The 21,127-nt window shown below is 42.1% G+C and overlaps 1 protein-coding gene across 3 annotated transcripts in view; it reads left to right on the top strand.

The window, feature by feature from the left end:
• IMMT (inner membrane mitochondrial protein) overlaps positions 1-21,127 on the top strand; it is a 43,216-nt gene that overhangs the window by 19,334 nt on the left and 2,755 nt on the right. For 2 of the 3 annotated variants that reach the window (XM_075571655.1, XM_075571638.1), the window contains 7 exons: positions 95-231; positions 949-1,052; positions 3,762-3,897; positions 4,709-4,838; positions 9,015-9,029; positions 10,314-10,537; positions 11,708-11,839. In XM_075571655.1, the coding sequence (XP_075427770.1) occupies positions 95-231; positions 949-1,052; positions 3,762-3,897; positions 4,709-4,838; positions 9,015-9,029; positions 10,314-10,537; positions 11,708-11,839 (878 nt within the window). The remainder of the gene's footprint in view (positions 1-94; positions 232-948; positions 1,053-3,761; positions 3,898-4,708; positions 4,839-9,014; positions 9,030-10,313; positions 10,538-11,707; positions 11,840-21,127) is intronic. The other variant, XM_075571647.1, reaches the window with a different exon arrangement.

Here is a 21,127-nt window from a genome sequence, read left to right as displayed (position 1 = left end):
TAACGTATTTTGTTAAGTCCACATATACGTTCATTATAGTAATGAAGAAATGAAAACGAATACTTGTGTGTGTATATTCTGTTTCCCGGAACAGCTTTGGCAGCAGTGCTAGAGGAGGCCCTAAGCAACACTGCACGTGTTACATTACAAGCGATTACAGCACAAGACTTGGCAGTACAGGCTGTGCATTTCCATGCTCAGAAACTGAAGGACGCTATGGATGAATCCCAGGTAAATTCCTAATAGAAATTATACATATTCTCTGTCCTACAGACTTCTAATGTTCACCAGTCTGATCATTGGATTTCTTTGGCTTCAAGGATGGTAGAATGTTCCTATGTGTTTCTTACCCACTTCCTGTGTGCTGACAGCTTTAGGGACTTATTCTGTATGACAGGGTTGTGCAATCTTTCCCCGCTGCGCCCCCCCGCGCACCCACCTCCCTTACCTGTTTCCGGCGTCTGACGTGGCGGCGGTCACGTGACCCTGCTGCATCATTTGATGTCGTGTTGCCATGGCGACGCATCACTGAAGACAAGGTAAGGATGGTTGCAGAGGCCTCACACGATCCCCCAGCATTTATTTTAAATGCCTTGGGGAAGAGCCCGTGGCTTCTGCAATTGCCGGCCAACCCTCCCGCCCCCCCCTGAAAAATCTAGTGCGCACCCCTACTGTATGCTACGAGATCCAGCCACTTTTCTGCCAAACATCACCATTGAAGACGATGGGGAATTTCATCCAAACCCTTCCCCTGGCTGCAGGGTCCACTCTGCCTCCTGTGGAGACCTGTCAGAACGCTGTTCGGCTGCTAAAATAAGTGTCAGAACAGCTTTCGGGCACGTTCCCGGGCCACTAGCCCTGCTTATGATTGGCCATGTTATTGTGAGGTTGGTGTTTATCTGAAAAATTTAGAACATACATTTAATTTGGTTTAACATATTTATATAGATCCCTGCTGAATCAAAGTCTTTGCAGTGGCGGGAATTAGAAGATGCCTTGAAGATTCGTAGCAAGGCTGTGGATGAGGCAGCTGATGCTCTTCTCAAAGCAAAGTAAGTATCCATCACTTTGTAGTAGGAACATTCAGACTGGTATATTCTAAATACTAGTTTTTGTATTCTGTTATATTATCTAAATCTGAGGTGTATGAACCCCAGGCATGCATAGCCCAAGGTGGCACATACCTAGTCACACACACTGACAATAACGGAAATTATTCCAGGATACCAAACTGCGTTTCTGAAAGCAAAACTGGTAAAGCTGTGGTCAGAAGAGTCAATTAGGACATCTGCAAAATGCTACTTCAATAAAACGGTCACTTTCCACAATTTTTCTTCAGTCAATAGCAAAGGTGTGTAGCCGTTAGACTTGTCTCGGTGGCTTAGCTACACACTTGACAATGTTCTTAGGGGCCTGTGAATGGGGAAGTGTTTGTCAATCAAGTGGTTTCTTTTCCCTTCTCCCCACACTGTAAGAGAAGCAATAATGTTAATGGAGGTGGGGATGGGCAAGTCTGGGGGTACAAGCACTTGCTTGTACAAACACAGTGATATCCCACAAGGGAGCAGCCAGAGGAAATCAAACACCTCCCAAATTTAACTTAACATTTTTTTTAAATACTTGTGTCCATTTGTGATGTATTCATTATCTAGGTGAGTCCTCTTAAACAGGTCGGTGGAATTAGTTCACCTTGGTCCTAAGTGGTATTGTATGTTTTTAAATACAGTTTCACGGTAGCAAAGTGTAGAAATGTATTTCCAACTTTAGTTTATCTGGCAAGGGAAAAGGCCCAGGATAGCCAGGTCAATGTTAGTAGCCTCAAGGGGGGGCCTAGGGGTACCAGATATAAAGAGATACTTCTATGCTGCCCAACTGAGCCAAATGGTGCTATGGAATGCAAACCCAGCTCAATTCTGCTGGGTGGGCATACAAACAAATTACACAAAGGATCGCTCGCTGCCAGCCTCACTGTGGTTGACACAGGGAAAAGATTTAAGTCAAAGGGGACCAGAACTAGGTCCAACAATATTTACCATGGGCATATGGGCTAAGGTCAAGGCTCAATGCAAACTCGCAAAGTAGACACACCGTGCAATACACTGCTCACAATCCTGTGCTCCAGAGTTCGCCTCATTCGTGTAATCACGATAAATGTCATATAATAAAGTTCCTTTTGCCATATCAATAGGAGACACAGTCCATGCATATGAATAGCGGTGTTTGTATTAAATTCAAACTCGCATCAGATGTGTCCCAGCTGTTGGCCTTCTTCGGTAACCCAGACTTCCCACCGGGAATGGACACAGGTCACTATAACCAGTTCAAAGACAAAAATATTAGAACAATAGGAGGCCTAGATAAGGGGAAACTATCAAGTCTCAGACTGACCTACCAAGCCCCGGACCTACCCCTCTTTCAATATTTACAGATAAGGAATTTCCTTCTATCTCAAATTGGAATTCCCGGACCTCTCCAACTTCGAGTCCCTATGCAGAAAAGTAGAATATAAGAAGGGATTAATAACGATCTATGCAGGGATCGAATTGGCAGGGAATACACCTGGCCATAGATATATAAATGGGCCAATGATTTAGGGATAGACATTGACAGAGAGGACTGGGAAGACATATGGGATAATGTGGCCAAAACCTCCATCTGCACGGTCACAAATGAAAATCTGTACAAAATAATCTACCAATGGTACGTCATCGAGACTGAAGCAGCTCTTCCCAGAAACCTCTGATCAATGCTGGAGGGCCTGTGGACAGGTGGGGAACATAGCCCATATATGATGCCATTGTCCGACCCCCTAATATACCTACTAGCCAAACCACTATAGGCAGCGACCTTTACGATTAACTGGAGGGAGGGAGAGAGAAAAAAACCACCGGGTGAATGTAAAGGGGTCCCTTTTTATATTTGTGCAAAAAAAAAAAAAGTATTTCCAACAAAGTGATGTGCAATCTTGTAAGACAGTATCCCTAAATCTTTCACCTTCGAAGAACTACTGCATCCCAACCAGCGTCCTTATTACCATCAACGTGACAAGTCACCTTTTCTATTGTTCATAGTTTCATCTATATAAAAGTAACAGTTTTCATTAATTGAAGGTTGTAATATCAAATAAATGATGGCGGGTTATATGTATTGTTGTTTAGATCTCAAAAGTCTCCTAGTGTATTTAAAAAGTAATTTAAAAAAATGAAACGGGCTGTAAGATATCTAGATCTCTGCTATTGGCGGAAGGTCTTCCTGATGACTTTCCCCCTCTTCCCCCACCCCCTCCCTTGGCCTGTGGTACCCAGAGGGCAGAACTGCCACTGTGCAGCAGATATTAGCATCCAATGTCCCAGTATTTTATCTTAAAATGACAGTGAGCCAACCAGAATTTGTGAATTGTGATTTACAGACCGGAAACTGCTCAGCAGCCATCTTTAGAATAGAATAAGGCAAAAAGCTCTTTTAAGTAATACAATTGGGAGTTTCTTGTTTCCTATTTTAAGAGTCCTTCCTATTCCAATTCTTTTCCCACCTCAATCTGTTTTGGCTCAGTAGAGCGGTTCAGTGCTTTTGTAGGGTCCCACTGGTTTCCCAGTCAGCTGGTATGTGCTACAGAACTCCCAGTTGACATTCTAATATTAGATGTTTAATTGATTTTTGACATATGAATATGCCTTCAAAATCTCCAGACTTGATGTAGTTGAAGGAGCCCTCACTATCCAGCGATGTACAACTAACTGTCTCCATGCGCTGTTACTTAGGGAGGAGCTAGAGAAGATGCAAGGTGTGATTGATACATCCAAGAAGAACCCCATCAATGGAGCCAAACCTCACATCCTTTCAGCTGAGGAGAACCTGCACCACATGATTGTTGACCTGGATAACGTGGTTAAAAAAGTGAATATTTTATGCCTTTTAATTTACATTTCTTATGTGAAGTGATCCTGGCATTTTCTGTTTTTGGCAAATCTTGATTAAATAAAACCCAATTTTGTTTGGGAGACTGCGATACATATCCATTGCAAGCATAACGTATGCTTAAAATGAAACTGTTGAGACCATGGCATGTTAATTACTTTGTAACAATCAAGTAAAACCATTGGGCTTTCTTTCACCCCTTGGTGCTATGCAAAAAACAAAAACACCCCAAAAAACAAACATGGTGACTTCATAATCTTCTTGCACAACGAAGATTTGAGGCTGGTGTGTTATACATAAAACTATAGCATGTGGGAAGATATGCATCGTTTCAAGTATTCACGTACGTGTTAAGCCTTAACTGCGTCTGTGGAAATTGGATAATGCCTGAATAGTTGTGATGAGATGTGTGTGCGCATTTGAATATTCTTCACTGATGGATCATCAAGGCTTTTCCGCCAGCTATATATTGCAAATCTGTTAATCCCCCAGGTGCAGCAGATATAATTTAACGGTGGAACTGCATGTTACAGGTGCAATACTCACTCACACTTTATACAAACTTGTGAGTAAAGACATAACAGTTTTACATGGCGCTACTTATTACTGCAGCATTGTACATTACAGAAGAGTAAGGGCAGAGGGTGTCCCCTTTCTTTACTCCACATCCTAATAGTCTGTACTGTTTATAATATTCACATGGGGCCTTTCCTTACATGTATTCGGTTTGTCTTGCAAAAACCAAGCTTTTATCTGCCAGGAAGTCTGACTGTGCCTCTTGGTTTTTTAGGTGCAAGCTGCTCAATCTGAGGCTAAAATAGTAGCTCAGTATCATGAGCTGGTGGCGGTGGCTAGGGATGAATTTCAGCGCGAACTGGACAGTATAACTCCTGAAGTGCAGCCTGGCTGGAAGGGACTAAGTAAGTCTACATCACTTTATATTACAGTGCTCTGGCCAGTCTGAGGGCATTATTCTGTATCTCATGCTTTGGAAACATCAGATTTTATTGTACAAGTTGATGCCATCATGAGCTTCCCTACGTTTTTAAAGGGGGCACATTCCACATAACAGATTTACAAAAAAAAATAATTGTGTGTGTTTATACATCAATTGTTGCTTGATGGCATCTTTCCAAGGATTCTAAATATGTATTATCGGGGTATATATATTCTGTTTTGGAATCCTTGGAAAGATGCAATCATGCAACAATTGTATCACTTTGCATCCTGTTGAAATTCATGTTTCACTTATCACCAGGTCCACTGAATTCAAGCAGATAAACTACTTCTGATTTGGTTTTGACTAATGATGGCTTCATAGTTATTGTACAAAACAAAAACAACAATTCACCTGTAGTTTGGAGGACTGGAAAACAGTCTTATCGAGTGTCAATCATCTAAATGTAACCTCTTAAAAATGCCACTGTCCTTCACTTTCATCATACAGCAAGGACTGCTCCTTTTATGGCGATGTACCAAAGTAACCCCCTGTGATCTGTGTATACAGTCGGGAGACATCAAGGACTATTCCTTGCAGGTCATTTTACATCCACATGCTTTGCTAAAGGTGCAGTCCCACTTAAATGTAAGGGAACGAATTACACAGATTATATATTGGGTAAAAACAATATTTGTTTTAAATCTGGTGGGTATTGTATATTCATTTTAATTCCCCACCCCACCCCTGGTTGTCCTCATGGCAGTGATCAGCTATGGGTTATGATCCCCTCTCACCTCCAGCAGAGACAGGGCAGAACTACCTGCAGGAGGACCTGTAAATAGCCCATCCTTTCCTCCCAATTTAGTCTTTTTTTTTTTTTTTTTCCTGTCCTTCCTAGCTGAGGTAGAGGTTGGTGTGTTTTCTGTACTAGAGGGGGCTTGCCTGACTACTTTGTATTTGAACCACAGGAGTGGTCTAGTTGAAGCCCGGACATCCACACTCAAAGGAGTTGCTGTTCTGTGAGACAGTCGGAAGGCCACGCTGCAAATAGCCACTGAAACTCACCGTTCCTGAAGCCTCTTAGGCTGAGTCCATGTCATGGGAGACTGTGCGGAGGCGTCCGCATGGGGTGCGATTAGGTTGCCTTAAGGCATTGATCACGCACATAGACCGTATGGGCGGAAGCAGGAGGGGGTGCGCGTTGCGCAAGAAATCAGTTGAAACTGATTTCTTGGCGCGACACGCAGGTCACGTGAGCTGTTCGCACAATGAGGGCAAACCAGCTCCGTAACGCCCCCCACGGCCCGTCGACCATGGCCAGGGAAAGCACCCACTTTCCCACAGCCTCCGCACGCCTCAGCGCGGGCGAAGGCGCCCGGGCCTTAGGCCCGTCTGCATGTCAATCTGGATAGACGCTGACTATGTGAGCGCACGGCATAGCAGGAGATCTCGTGTAAGAGAGGTCGCGGTGACATCAGCGGAGGGGAAAAAAGCACAGAGGTTTTAAACTCTTAGCTGTCGTGAGCTGTCGCTGCCCTGCTACTCTGCAGAAGGATTACGGACGTGCAGAGTACAACACAGGCTAGGAGGCCTGCTCTAGTGCTGCAAAGTAAGGTGTAACTGCTGCAAGCCTGCCTCACTATATAGGCACTCCTTAAGAACCTGCAAGCTCATCAGACCCTAGCCAGGATACACCGTGGATACAAGCTCTTTAAAGAGTAGTAGTGTTATTAAATTCCCAAGGTAAGCCCCATGGCGACAGTATTGGTACTACTGTGATTTTTGTTTTGTAAAAGAGATGGCTGTAATTTTTGATATTCATATCGATACTCCAGGACTACAACAGGAGGCTAGTGTCCAGGGCACCTACAGAACCAACATTGTGCGGCTTGTGACAAGCCAGCATTGGAAAATAAGACTTTTGTGAGAATTGCCTTAAAGAAGCGATCAAAGAATCCAGTTCAGCCAATGTCTGACTTGAGGATCATTAGTGTTTTTACCTGACTTTAGTTATGATATTCTGATTTTTAATACTGACCAACCTTAAAACTTGTCCCACAAATCAAGCATCCCAATAGCCTGCACTCATGGCTGCTGTCCCACACCCACAGTCACTCCTACCACCCATTGTGGCCAAGCACTGCCATCTACTGCACTTATTCCCTCACCTGCTGTCTCTGAAAGTCTCCCATCATAACACTTAGATTGTAAGCAGCAGGGATTTCCTTTACTATTGTCTGATTTTGCTACTCTTATTGTATTATTATAATTCCCTGTACTGTATTCTTTGGAGCGCTGAGTACATTTTTGAGGCTATAAATAAAGACATACAATACAATGGTCCCTTAACTGGCCCCTAATTAATAGTCTGAGATTTGTTGTACTTTTGAGTTGGCTTTTCAAAGTTGTTCCAAAAACCTATTGGCCATATTGAAAATTAGGAAACCACTATTTTAATATGTATCAGAGCAGTAAATGACTATACACACAATACAAATCAGGTCTGTGACATAAAACCACTTCCTACTGTCTGTTTCACTAGGCAGACAAACACAAAATGTGATATGACCACAGTATGTGCAGGATTAACTCTGGATTACTGGTGCCTTAAAAATAAAAGCTGAAATCGTATTGTGTGCTCTTGCCATTTGTTAAACAGGACCCTCAACAAGCAAAGTTGCCTGGTCTTCCCACCCACGGGTGGTAAACCTGGTAGTCATGCAAACCTTTCTTTCAGCGTTCTCAAAGATTTCTCTTCCCGTTTCCAGAAATATTAAGCAAGCTGAGGTTTTCTTGAACAAGGAAACCAATTGCACTATTCTAGAGAGCCTTTCACGTCAGATTTTAGGAGCACCCAAATGCATTATATGTCAATTCTTTCTTTTGTTACACACTTCTTTTTACTTTTCTTAGATCTGAGAAAAAAATGATTTCAAATAATTGTGGTATTCATTAAATCTGGCTAGCATGAAACTTCTGTACTTCTTCAAAATTCTCATGGCCATTTAATGGGAATCACTGCAGGATTGCTTGCGTGTTTGGTAAAAGCCGTAGTGATTGCATGCTCTTCTGTATTTACCATTGTGCTTTAAAGCGCATATTTTTAACAGTATCTCTAATATATGATACAAAGTTGGATTTGGACTTGACCTGCTGAATTAAGCAAAATGTTTGAAATCCATCGTTTCATAATAGCAATGGAAATCCTTACAGGCACGGAGTATATTCTCCTCATTTTTATACTTCAGAAATCAACATGGTACAATCTTAGATTAAAACAAATACAGGCATACCCCGCTTTAAGGACACTCACTTTAAGGACACTCGCGAGTAAGGACATATCGCCCAATAGGCAAACAGCAGCTCGCACATGCGCCTGTCAGCACGTCCTGAACAGCAATACTGGCTCCCTACCTGTACCGAAGCTGTGCGCAAGCGGGGAGACTATAGAGCCTGTTACAAATGCGTTATTTACATCAGTTCTGCACGTATATAACGATTGCAGTGCAGTACATGCATCGATAAGTGGGGGAAAGGGAGTGTTCACTTTAAGTACATTTTCGCTTTACATACATGCTCCGGTCCCATTGCGTACGTTAATGCGGGGTATGCCTGTAGATCTAATCTGGATTTATACAATTGTGATCTACACATCAAAAGGTAACTTAAAAAACAAGAAATGTGTAACTAATGCTTTTTTTGCGATGACCTATCCTGGTACAAAACGCATGCAGTGCCTGGCACTGGTAGAGCTTACCTGGGATGTGGAAACATATAGGTGTAAACACCATGTTCATCCTCTCCCTATTGTAATTACTGTTTTTCTCTTTAAAAATAAAAAACCCCAAACTAAACCGGGAGCTGTATTAACCGCACGTTCTGTGGCCAATTTCATTACCTCGTAGCTGGGGAAAACATTACACGAAGTATGTGATCTCTATTGCTATTACCCAGGTTCTAGGTTTAAAAAGCTATACTTTTACGTTGAATGTTTGCGTTAACAGATACCCGTATTCCTCTTTAATTGTGCTAAATCTTTGGGTGCTAGAGGCGTGGGGGCGAATGTTTTTCTTGCATTACTGCATGTGGAATGCCTTATTCATTTGCTTAAATGGACTTGCATTAACCTTTCCAAACCTTCCCTTTTCTGTTTCAGAAATATCTGATGTAGGTGAGTTGTTAGTTTCTGGTTTCTTTGACTACACCAAAGTTAATGAATGACGGTAACTAAACAGGTTCACTCTGAATTCAGTTTGCAAATCCCTAGTGCAGCTTGCTTACTTCCTGCCTAACTATGCATGTCACTCATAAGATCACATTTTATGTTGTATGTGGGGTTCACCTTCCTTGGTGTGCGTCCAATTCTTGTTTAGTAATTCGCCAAACTTGGCTATACCCTGTATCAAAGAGTGAAATGTACTTTATCTTGAGGTAGCTGACACGTGGCGGAAATGCGATCAAAAGTGGGACATCTCGGTAATAGGTCATGCCCATAACAAACACAAAATAAAAGTAGGAAAATTGAGTTAAGAATGGTAAAAAGTCTTAATTTAGAAAAAATAAACAAACATGGCAGCAGATCTATTAAAATATGTGCAAATTGTACATAAAGAAGAAAGCAGTTACTACACATCAGACTACAGTGGTTTTTAGCAGTCAACTACATTACATGTTTGCTCGTTGAGCAGTGAGCTAAATTTCCCTAAAAAAAAAAACATTTGTAGACTTGTTTAGATCTTTGGACTTGATGCTATTGCAGGAGTAGATTGAAACCATGTCTCTGTTGACGGAAACAACAAGGAAGACTTGGCATACGTGCCCTTTTTAAAGGTGCTCTTTAGGGATGGAAATAGGAAGTGAATGCTTGCAGTTATTGAGAAATCGGATATGGGATAACAAAATCAAAAGACAAATATTTCTAGTCCGATCTCTGTTTTCTAACTTAAGAGTGCTCAACTCCAGTCCTCAAACCTCCAACAGGTCAGGGTTTCAGGATATCCCAGCTTCAGCAAAGGTGGCTCAATCAAAGATTAAGCCTCTAATTGAGCCACCTACGCTGAAGCAGGGACTGATTGAGCCACCTGCTTGGAGGATGGGATATCCTGAAAATGTGACACGGGGGGAAGGCTCGGACTGTAGTTTAACATCCCTGCTCTAACTCGCTATATATGTTTATAGTATATTGATCCAATGTCTTAATACTGTATGTGAACTAAATGGAAATGTAATCTGTTCAGGTATAACATTTTCCATTTTCGCCGCATTCATTACATTTATAACTTGTGCCTCAACACTAAATTAATGCTTTAAAAAAAAAAATGCAAAGGCTGTAAGTTCAATTAACCAAAATTGGCGACGTGAAAAACGCCTCACTTTTTTTTTGTTTTTTTGTTATATGAAGCACGGTGCCATTAAAGTTAGTTACTTCTTTGCTAACTCGCTGTTTTTCATACAGCTGGCAAGCTGAGCATGGACGACTTGAACTCTCTCATTGCCCATGCTCACCGTCGCATTGATCAGTTACACAAGCAACTGGCGGATTACAGAGTCAGGGAGCAGCAGCACATCGAGGGCGCCTTGGAGAAGCAAAAGCTGGAGGATAAACGGGCTCTTGAATCTGCAGTGTCCAAGGCATTGGAGCACTACCGGTCAGAGATCCGGCTGCAGCAGGACAAAAAGGTAACGGAGCGCATTCATTTCATGCACACAGTGCTAAGCAGTTTGCATAACTAATGTTATGGAAAGTTTTCAACTTCGTGTCAATTGGAAGCTTCCAACTGTAAAATGAAGTGATATTTGAAACCAAATGATGGTTTTATGATGCTGTTGTCTTGCAAGTCTTACTTTTACGCGTTGGTTGAATAGGTGGAACGTCCTTGTGTATACATTTGGTAGAATAGACATGGGGAGCGCAAACCTTTTCCCCCAGCCGTCTATCCCCCTCTCCGCGCGCTCCCCCCCCCCCCATACCTTCATTGAGACATCCTTGCGTCATGACGTCCCGTCATGGCAACGTGACGTCACATGACCCCGCAGTGTTATTTGATGCTGCGTTGCCATGGCGACGCGTCACCAGGAGGGTCTGAATCAAGGTAAGTAAGGTTTACTTACTGTCCCTGCAGCTCCCCTGGGAGCTGTCCCTGCAGCTCCCCTGGCATTAATTTTAAAGCCTTTTGGGAAGCGCGCAGGGGCCCTCTGTAAACCCTGCGCCCCCTGCAGCGAGTCTCGCGCCTCCCACTTTGCGCACCGCTGGAATAGACCATTGACAATGTTTTAACGTTTATCCCCCCCGCACCCATATAATGGCACTTTCTGCAGTCACTAATACAATATCTAACGGAGATGTTGGATACTCTAATAGTAGATTAAACAGTAATAAGGACCTTTAAATAATGGTGTTAAGAGAAAATGCAAAAAAGGCACATTTTCAAACTGCGTGTAGGGAGGGAAATATTGTGAGCAGTAAAACAGATTAAAACCTGCAATCAAACAGTACTCCTTATTGCTGGAATAAGCAGGTTGTTGTATTGTTTGGGGATGTGAAATGGATTTAAAAATTACATTAAAAAGTTGTGTAGGATGGTTTTGTTAATAAAATTGTTGTGTTTTTTAGTAAGCATTTGTTTGAAGGTATAAGTACACTTTAAAAAATAAATAAACGACCTGATCAAATCTTTTCTTCTGGCAAGTGTCCTGTCTAAGAATATATTGCATTCTGAATAAATGGCAACAAACTTAGTGTATCCATATGGAGTGTTAAAATGTGAATGTTGGAGAGACCTACAGTATATTTTCTTAGAAATCAGCAGTGTCACTTGACCTCACGTGCTTAATAACCTAACGTTGCAGGCTGAAGAAGTCCAAGACGTTATGGAAGCTGAAATGAGGACTCAGCTGCGCAGACAGGCGGCTGCTCACACTGACCACCTGAGAGACGTCCTGAATATCCAGGAACAGGAGCTGACCGCTGAGTTCCAGCAGGTGAGGCCTGAAGCTCCGAAATGTTACAATGCAATCAGTCTGCTTTCTCGGGATTAGTGTACTGTCCCTTTTTGAACATGGACTTAATACATTTTCCGAACCTAGTATGGACCGTCCTACATTGAATCACTTTATTATTTAAGTATCCGTGACCTACATTGTGATGCACACATGTATTCTTGTGTTTTATTTCTAAAATATAAAGGGAAATTACCACCAGAATTCACAAGTCAAGGAAAAAAGTCTCTAGTCCACCACAAGTTATTCATGAATTACTGGCCTACACTTCATTTTCTCCACGATACTGTGTGTGTGTGGTGTGTGTGTGTGTGTACTTTTTGTGTGCTGGTGCTTGTGCACCTACGAAGTGTATCTGGACGTGTACCTGTTTTGGCACCAAAGAACCATCTATCTGTTGCCTTTCTTGGTTCAAACTGCTAAAGAGATGCTCCATTTAATGTAACGATCATTAGATCATTTTGGCTTTCCACTTCCAATGAAGGTTGGAATTACTTTATTTTGGGGGGGGGGTTGGGGGGAGATTCATTTGATTGAAGCCTCTCACAACTTACTGTTGATACTGGCAAAACGACCACCATTTCTAACCCATTTCCCGACAAGAAACCGATCAATTCTTGATGCAGCTTTGGTCACCAGATCTTTTTGTGCAAGTTTCTGGCCAGACTTAAAATTCGTAATAATGAGGTCGTGAATCTCACTATATCAGGGTCTCTCTCTCTTCAGTCACTTGCTCCAAATTCAATCATGCATGCGCTAGCTCACTAAGAAAGACTCTGACACAAGGTTCAGCTTCAATCTCAGTACATGCGTTATCCCCGGGGGCAACACAGGAACTGCCGAGTTTTTGTATTACAATCTATTTATATCAAAGTAGGCTAACACTAGCCAATCATTCAATGCCACACCTATTATGCGGCAAAGCTTATCCAATTATTACATTAGTTAGTAGAAAAAAGGCACAATGGGGGCGGGGGTCTTGTCGGCTGATGCAAGTTTCACAGGAATGCCGTGTGTCCTTGCTTTCTGAAGTTATGTTTCGTTTTCTCTGTAATCAGTCGGCTTTAGGTCACTTTGCTACTTCCTTATTGCGTGGGCGTGGGCGAGAGTCTGTGCAAGCGGAATTTCACAGTCACCTCGGATAGAAAACAGTATTAGTAAAAAAGCACAGCAAACAGATATAAAGATGGAGACGAGTGGTTTCTTCAGAATATAGAGATATGACACCCATATTCTATCCTTCACAGTCCCCCCTAGAAACCACGAGACAAACATAATCTTATAAAAGTATTAAAAAACTAAACCAAAAAGGATATACTTTCCCTATGACTAATCTTAACCTTAGAAAAACTACCTGAGGGTGTTGGTCGGCTGTTCATGAGCTTCTCTCATCCCCGACAACTGCTTGCTCGCTAAACTCGAAGACCTACAGAACATACACAAGGAGTCCCTTCCCTACCGACAAACAAACTAGGGTCTGGGAACTTGATTGGTCACCCCTGTCACTCCAGAGTACTATAGTGGACTGGTCTTATGTTCTCTCGTTTTTGTAATGGCATATTTTCATAACATTGGCACATTGCTCTTGTTCTCAAGGTTTTTGGCTTAGCTGAACCGCTCAATATCAATTGGAACTTCAGAAGAAAAAAATGTATTTTAAACTAACATTCATTCCAACTTTCATACAGACAATAGACAATATCAGGCACCTAAGATGGATGCTGACTCAAAATGGTTGCTTAGATCCCAGTGCTCTTATGTCAGACCCCCCCTTACGTCATATTCTCACTTTGTCACTCCCTCCCTTTTTATTCTTAAAACATAGCTTTTGAGAATAAAGTTCATGATGATAGTCCAGGGATAACTCAAAGGACAAGGGCGCGTGCCCTTCACTGTCATAGTCTCGTAAGGCGCTGCGGCCAATATGTCTTTTGATGAATTGAATAACTGTGGTCAGCATCTTCTTTCTTCACGGTACTGCTGTTTTCTGGCATCTGTAAAGAGTGGCATCCGAATGGGGGAGGGGGTCGCACACCTGTGGATCATACCTTTGCAACACGTGACACACACATATATGACAACAAGTAACACCCCCAAACACATCAAAACATTCAAAAAAAAAAAAATTGCTCCAAGTGATCTAAGCCATTCACCTAACCCCAAGGGTGATAATCTGTCACTTCCCTTTGTAAACCTCTTTTGAATCTCTTGTATTTAATCTAGTTCATGCTGCACATTGCTACACTGATCTGAAATATAAACACAACATTGTCTTTAATCAAACACATACCCCTCCTTTTTAAGCTAAAACATAGTCTAAAGCAATTCTGTTTTGTAAGGCCATAAGCCTAATCTGAACCTGTTCTTGGATTTTCAGAATCATCACAACATTCTATTACTGAGAATTGAGGGGGTTTGGTATCTGTGGAAGCTAATGCATGATCCTCACCCTGCACGCATTGCATACATCATTCACTCAGAATATTGATGGTCAACATGGCTGACTTATGATCCTTTCCTTGTGGCTGACACACGCCCCTGGGTGACCCCCTCCTTTTGGTGGAGGTGCAACACACTTCTGGATCAAAGTTTTGCTGCACATGACACATACATAGAGAGTGATGAGTACTGCCAAAACACATACAAGAGCTTTCACAAGCCACGCTTCCAGGAAACCAATCCTCCCATCAAGGCTCAATTCTACATACACCTTAAATTTCTAACTTAACACACTCTAAAGAATAAAAATATTGAGTCTCTGAAAAAAGGAAATGTTCTGATAAAACCTGGCCTTAGCCTGGTGTCTTATTTTCCTCGTTGGTTAACGGTTAGAGTTTTGACTCGGCAAGACGTTAACTTGATGCGGCTGTGCTTTAGGTGACTCTGGTCTTTGGTGGAGCTGGAACGTTTGGTGGAGCTGGAACGAGCTTTACTGTACTTTGGGTCCAGGAAAATTACTCTGCCGCTTTAATTGCTGTATTGGTGATTACTTTAGGCCTTTTCACCTGAGATGAAAAGCATGCTTGCGCAGGGAATATGTGACTATTAACCCCATCTCGAGTAGGTGCACTTTCAACGTTGCCTAGAGAGACTCAAAAAATGTATTAGTTGCATACAACTTATTGTTTTATTACCAATAACATGGTCCTTAATTCGTTCCTTTGGACTGCTGATAGTCATAAGTCATCCCATATGTGTCTCATAGGGAGATAATTTATACCTAGGAATCAATTCTTGTATCAATGTGTTTACTCCTGTCTTAGCATCCACATATAGACAGAGGTATTCCCTATTAAGGTTCCTAATTCATTCCTCAAATTAAAACTAAGTAGCCAATGTGAACCTGACTTTGATATAATCTAAGTTCCTGAAACTTTAGGGCCTCATCCCTTGCTAACCACTTGTTTCCATAATTAATTCTATCCTGTCTGCAGGCCATATCCCTAAGACCTGGGAAACTACCAGAGTTTGTCCCAATCTTCAAAAGTGGGGACAAAAAACACTGTCTCAAACTACAGGCCAATCTCTCTTCTCCCAATACTATCCACTGTTATGGAAAAATATTCCCTCCCAATTTAAGCAATTATTTTACCCATACAAATTTCCCTAGCCAATCCCTATCTGGCTTTTACCCCAAACACTCCACTGTAACGATTCTGTTAAAAAATTGAAATGCCTTCTACATAATGCATACCTTATTCACTTATGTAACTGCTTTTGAAACTATGTATCCCCTATATTTAACCCTATGCACAAGACACCCCCACAAATGACTACCAAATTCACCACTTCCTGGTAAACCCATTCTAGATTACACAGCAATTTTTACAATAACCACTGTTTACGGACACCTTTGGAAAAAATAAATGGTTAAAAGTTATAACATACATCACATATTCAGTTAATAGACAAATGATTTTGTATAAGACTTCACACTAATGTCTTGCTTTATATAATCTCTTTGCACAGTGCTGAGCACATGGTCAGCTTTATAATTTTAAAGACACTCTGCATATTCATCTGACTAAAGAAAAAATATTTCTATAAGACTTGTTTCCGGGCAAAGAGCCATCTTGTTTCTGGGCGTTTCGCCAATTGACCCTGAAAAGATAAGATAACGGTACACCACAGCTTCTTCCTTAAAAATAATAATTATTGGATTGGAACTTTTGCTTAAAGTTTAAATACATGGAGCTTTATCCAGAGCCCTAAGAACTACATTTTTTATGGCCTTTCAAAAATTAACCCACAGGCTTTTATATAGCTGAGGTTTATATAACTTCTTAACACACAAATAACTTCACACGCTCATGCTATCTCCCTCCACTCAGTTCTTTTTAATGCCTTCTGTTTGAACTTTTATAGTTTCACTGACTTCATTCACTACAAATTTATGCTATCCTGTCCTTTCTCGAGCTACACACACCTGTTTCTCTCCATTAATCAACACTCACAAGTCTAACCCTCATTAACTCTTCCTTCATCTCACCTCAGGACTTTTCTGACTATTTTGAGGATATGGAGGGGGAGGGTTAACTTTAGGGGTAGAAGGTGTAGTTTTGTCACTTTCGGGTACTTTCATATAACAGTAACTTTTCTTATCTTTCCCTCCACATTCTATTTCAGTGAAACCTTCCTTTTGAAGCTCAATAGCCACACTCAAAAATTTCTCAGCATTCTCCCACAATCCTCCATCTTTCAACATTCCTTTACATGCCTGGATTCTATCTTTCAACATTTTTGGTTGCAACCTTCCCGTAGAGGGTAAATCCAATACTTTAAACAACAATTTACATTTCTAGGAGACTCTTGTCTTCCAGCGTTCCCCGGGATTCAGTTATTATTTTAGACCATAGACTGGGTTGCAATCTCCCCGAGGACGGGACTCCAGCCAGTTTATACAGATTTGGGGCCAAATAATGAGGTCGTGAATCTCACTATATCAGGGTCTCTCTCTCTTCAGTCACTTGCTCCAAATTCAATCATGCATGCGCTAGCTCACTAAGAAAGACTCTGACACAAGGTTCAGCTTCAATCTCAGTACATGCGTTATCCCCGGGGGCAACACAGGAACTGCCGAGTTTTTGTATTACAATCTATTTATATCAAAGTAGGCTAACACTAGCCAATCATTCAATGCCACACCTATTATGCGGCAAAGCTTATCCAATTATTACATTAGTTAGTAGAAAAAAGGCACAATGGGGGCGGGGGTCTTGTCGGCTGATGCAAGTTTCACAGGAATGCCGTGTGTCCTTGCTTTCTGAAGTTATGTTTCGTTTTCTCTGTAATCAGTCGGCTTTAGGTCACTTTGCTACTTCCTTATTGCGTGGGCGTGGGCGAGAGTCTGTGCAAGCGGAATTTCACAGTCACCTCGGATAGAAAACAGTATTAGTAAAAAAGCACAGCAAACAGATATAAAGATGGAGACGAGTGGTTTCTTCAGAATATAGAGATATGACACCCATATTCTATCCTTCACAGTACTATTCAATTTGCAGAGCTGACCCCCATTAATTTCAGCTTTCGGGTCCCCCTTCCCATGATTACCACCATAGGGTGCCGGTATCTCTGCAGCCAGGGAACTCGTGTGCCTAACGAAATGGCGCCGTTTAAATATCCAGTGTCACACGGGCCAATAGGAAGCCATAATGTCATCCCTTGGGTCTTTCTATTGGCCTGTGTGACCTGGACATTTGACCTCCACAGAGATGCAGGCACCCCTACGGAGGTAAGTATCTCGAACACGGGGGTCCCCGCAGCTGAAATTAATCGGATTCAGCTCCCGAGACCCCCTGCTTCAATCTTATACAAAAGTGTTTTGCTGCTTTAAATTCTGCTCGGCTTTGCCATTACCAGCCCCTGTTAAATAGCAGGCACACCAAATCCTTCTAAAAGTTCTTCTGGCCAAGTGAATCTATAAACCGTTTGTAGCGCTTGCGAGATCATTAGTAGCAAAGTTCATGAACCTGTCATTCAGACTTCTCATTCCATCCTCCGATAGCATCTTCCTGTCTGCTTCAGATCTGTCCTCCCTGTTAAACTCCTGGAGGCGTGCATTCTCCATTGCACTTGAGCCGTCTTTCAGCTCTGTCAGGCCTATTTGTTTCGTTAACTAGCATGTTTTCTGGACTGAAAAGTACAATATATTTGCATTCTGAAAGCCTAGAGGCATTCTTTGAGCGCTGACAAAGTCCAAAAGAAGCATGCAGCATGATACACGCTTCAAAGTCTTCAATACTCCCTTTGCTTTACTGGAATCGCTATTCTTGTCACAGGTAAGTGTGTTCCCAAGTAAACCGAGTTTTACTAATACAGCTCTCATGGTTCCCCCTGGCTTGCTACCCAGTTAACTGTGTAATTTTTGCAGCTTTACGACTTTCTCACTGAGGGTTTGTGCACGGTCTGCCAGTTCCTTCTGCTTTTTACTGCAATGGTTTTAAAATGTAAAAAGTGAGTAAACAATCAACTTAATAAATGGTACATCTCTAACAGACTTTAAAACGCGTACTTGCAGGTTATGAGCGTCACAATGTACTGTTACTAGGTGCTTGGCACCCTTGGACATTTTTTATTCTAATCCATTCGCTGCACCCATCGGTGACGCAGCCTCATCAGTACCGAGACCTACAGGTCATTTCCCATTCTTCTAATCTAAGCCTCATTTGCTAAACTCGTTGTCAATGCTGCTGAGAACTTGATATTGTTTTGCAGGGGAGCTATTGCTAAAAATGTGTTAAGTGTCTTGCATATATAATTACTTCAGTAGTAGACTTATCTGTTGAACCATCTAACATTATTGAACAGAACTAATTTCTTGGCATCTGCCACAACACCTTCCCGTGTGCAATCTGCAATGTGCTTCACAAACTCTTTACATTGCTTATGTTTAGTATACTCATTTTGCACATCAACATTTAATTTGCATGTCAAATCTATTTTACTTCATTGCTGAACGAGGTTAAATAGCTTATTTTTCACAATGTAATATGCCACATTGAAGCATGTGCAAAAGGTGAAACCTATTGTCACCCATTCTTATTTTTTTATATATATATTTCGCCAGGAGTGTGTGCTGGGTTTTCTTGGGCATTTGGTGCCTCAACATTTGAGATGGGGCCCAGATATGTTATGAAATGTAAATGTAGCTTGGCGAGTAAAGGCCTCTGAAAACAATGGCACTGCGTTAGAAGCAGGGGAGCCTGGTTCAAATCCTTGGGTAGGTCACTTTATCTCCCGGTGTCTCAGGCACCAAATAATAAATTGTAAGCTCTGCAGGGCAGGGACACGTGCCTGCAAAGGTTCTATGTACAGTGCTGCGTGCACTATCGACGCTATACAATACAAAAATGTATTCTAACACAACGAGATGACATGTCACATAGACGCGGAAACTGAAGACACACAGAACACACTGCTGCTGCACCAATACATGTCATGTACAAGCCATTTGAATTCTTCGTGCCACTTATATACCTTTTTTTGGTTTGGGGGGGGAGGGGTGGGGGGATACTCCTGCCGCTGTAAAGTTGGCACAAATTGTTTTTGCTGTTGTAATGCTATTGATGTTTTTTTTTTTTTTTTTAAGTGAAACTTCTTTGCTGGCACCTACCACAAACCAAAATCTCATAGGACTAAAACTGCTTCATGGAGACTAATCCGTTACTGCCAGGCGTGTGCACGCTAGTGTGCGCTCCTGCACCCCCGCTAGCTAAAATGTATAACCACATTTACACTCCCATGCGCTGAAGCGGCCATCGACGCGCAGAAGCGCCCATTCCTTTAAGCGCATGCATAGTCTCGGAAGCGGCCATGGCCGTGCGCATGTTGAGATGCCCTCAACATTCAGCGCGCGCGCACACACGAACACAGAAGGACGCAGGAGTAATCTTCACATTAAGGAAACTCACAGCTGATTATATGATCTTTCTTTTGTTTGTACATGTATAAGTGGAAATATGTATTAAGCAGAATTATCTTATTATGAGGATGCAGTATGTACTCTTTATTTAGAATACGGAATATGGCAAGACTTCTATACCATGCTATTTTACAGTACTACATATTACTAAAAAAAAGTCTCTGTGCCGAGCACGCGCGTTCCAAGTGAAACTTCTTTGTGTTTTGTCTCGGCAATTGTATTTTGTTTTTGATTGAATGAAAGACTTTTGAGAGTATAATTACAATTTAAGTGACAAAACACAAAAGTTTCACTTAATGCGCGTGCTCGCTACACTTTATCTATCTATCAACGTTCCTGGTAGTGAAGCTAGCCTAGCCAACTTGACTGTCACAAATAGCACTAGGTTCACTTCAATAAAATGAGCTGGGTAACACAAACACGATGGGAAACCACCAAACTCCTTCCTCTGTCCCTAACAATTTCGTTGTCACCATGGGGATACTGTAAGGAAGGTTGAAAAGAAAAAACTAATTACAGTAACTAACGTACCAAGCCTTCCAATAACCACACAGACCTCTCCCTCACTTCACATATCCCACACATACCTCTCTCCCGCCCCCCCACCCCCCTCACTTTACATAACCCACATATACCTCCCCCCTCACTTCACATAACCCACATATACCTCCCACCTCACTTCATATAACCCACATATACTGGTGAGGCCTGAATGAAAAATGTAGCTGAGCGTGGAGCTGGAGACTGCGGCGACTGTGTAAAGGCCTTGTGATGTGTCCGACCACGTGCTTTAAGGCACCAAACTGCAGGGCATGCGCAGTCAGCATGGTTGGCACTCACCTCCGGAGCCTGAAAACGCCCCACAAATCCTAGTGACATTTTGGGCCACTCACGTTAAGGCATTGTGGGGCGTTTGATTCACCGAGCTCCGTTGTAGTTAACAATTGGCTACTTGGGTCATGCCTAAAGGTGTTGTTGGCTTCGTCCAGACACTAAAATGTGGGTTTTGCTGGAGAGGGAGAATCCTAGTGAGAGGTATATGTATGTATCGATATCGCCTCAAACCAACCATGAAACATGTGAGTTACTGCGCTCAAAAAGGCGCACACCTGAGATACATGGGAGATTAGAAGATATGCAAAGTATATCTCCCATGTATTTTTTAGCACAGGTGTCTCCACGTGTTTGAGGGGGATATGCCCCACCCCCTCACCCCCCGCCCTCTAGGCAAGACGGGTATAATTTGTCATGTTAAGCTAACACAAGGCAGGGCTAATTTAACATGGCGTTTAAAAAAGGGGGGAGGAGAAACGGGGTAAAGGGTTGTTGCCGTGTCGTGCTCCTGAGGT

The sequence above is a fragment of the Ascaphus truei genome, chromosome 1 (assembly GCF_040206685.1).
Source record: "Ascaphus truei isolate aAscTru1 chromosome 1, aAscTru1.hap1, whole genome shotgun sequence".
NCBI lineage: Eukaryota > Metazoa > Chordata > Amphibia > Anura > Ascaphidae > Ascaphus > Ascaphus truei.
Note: the sequence above shows the minus strand (reverse complement) of the source record. Positions and strands in the feature narration are given on the sequence as shown.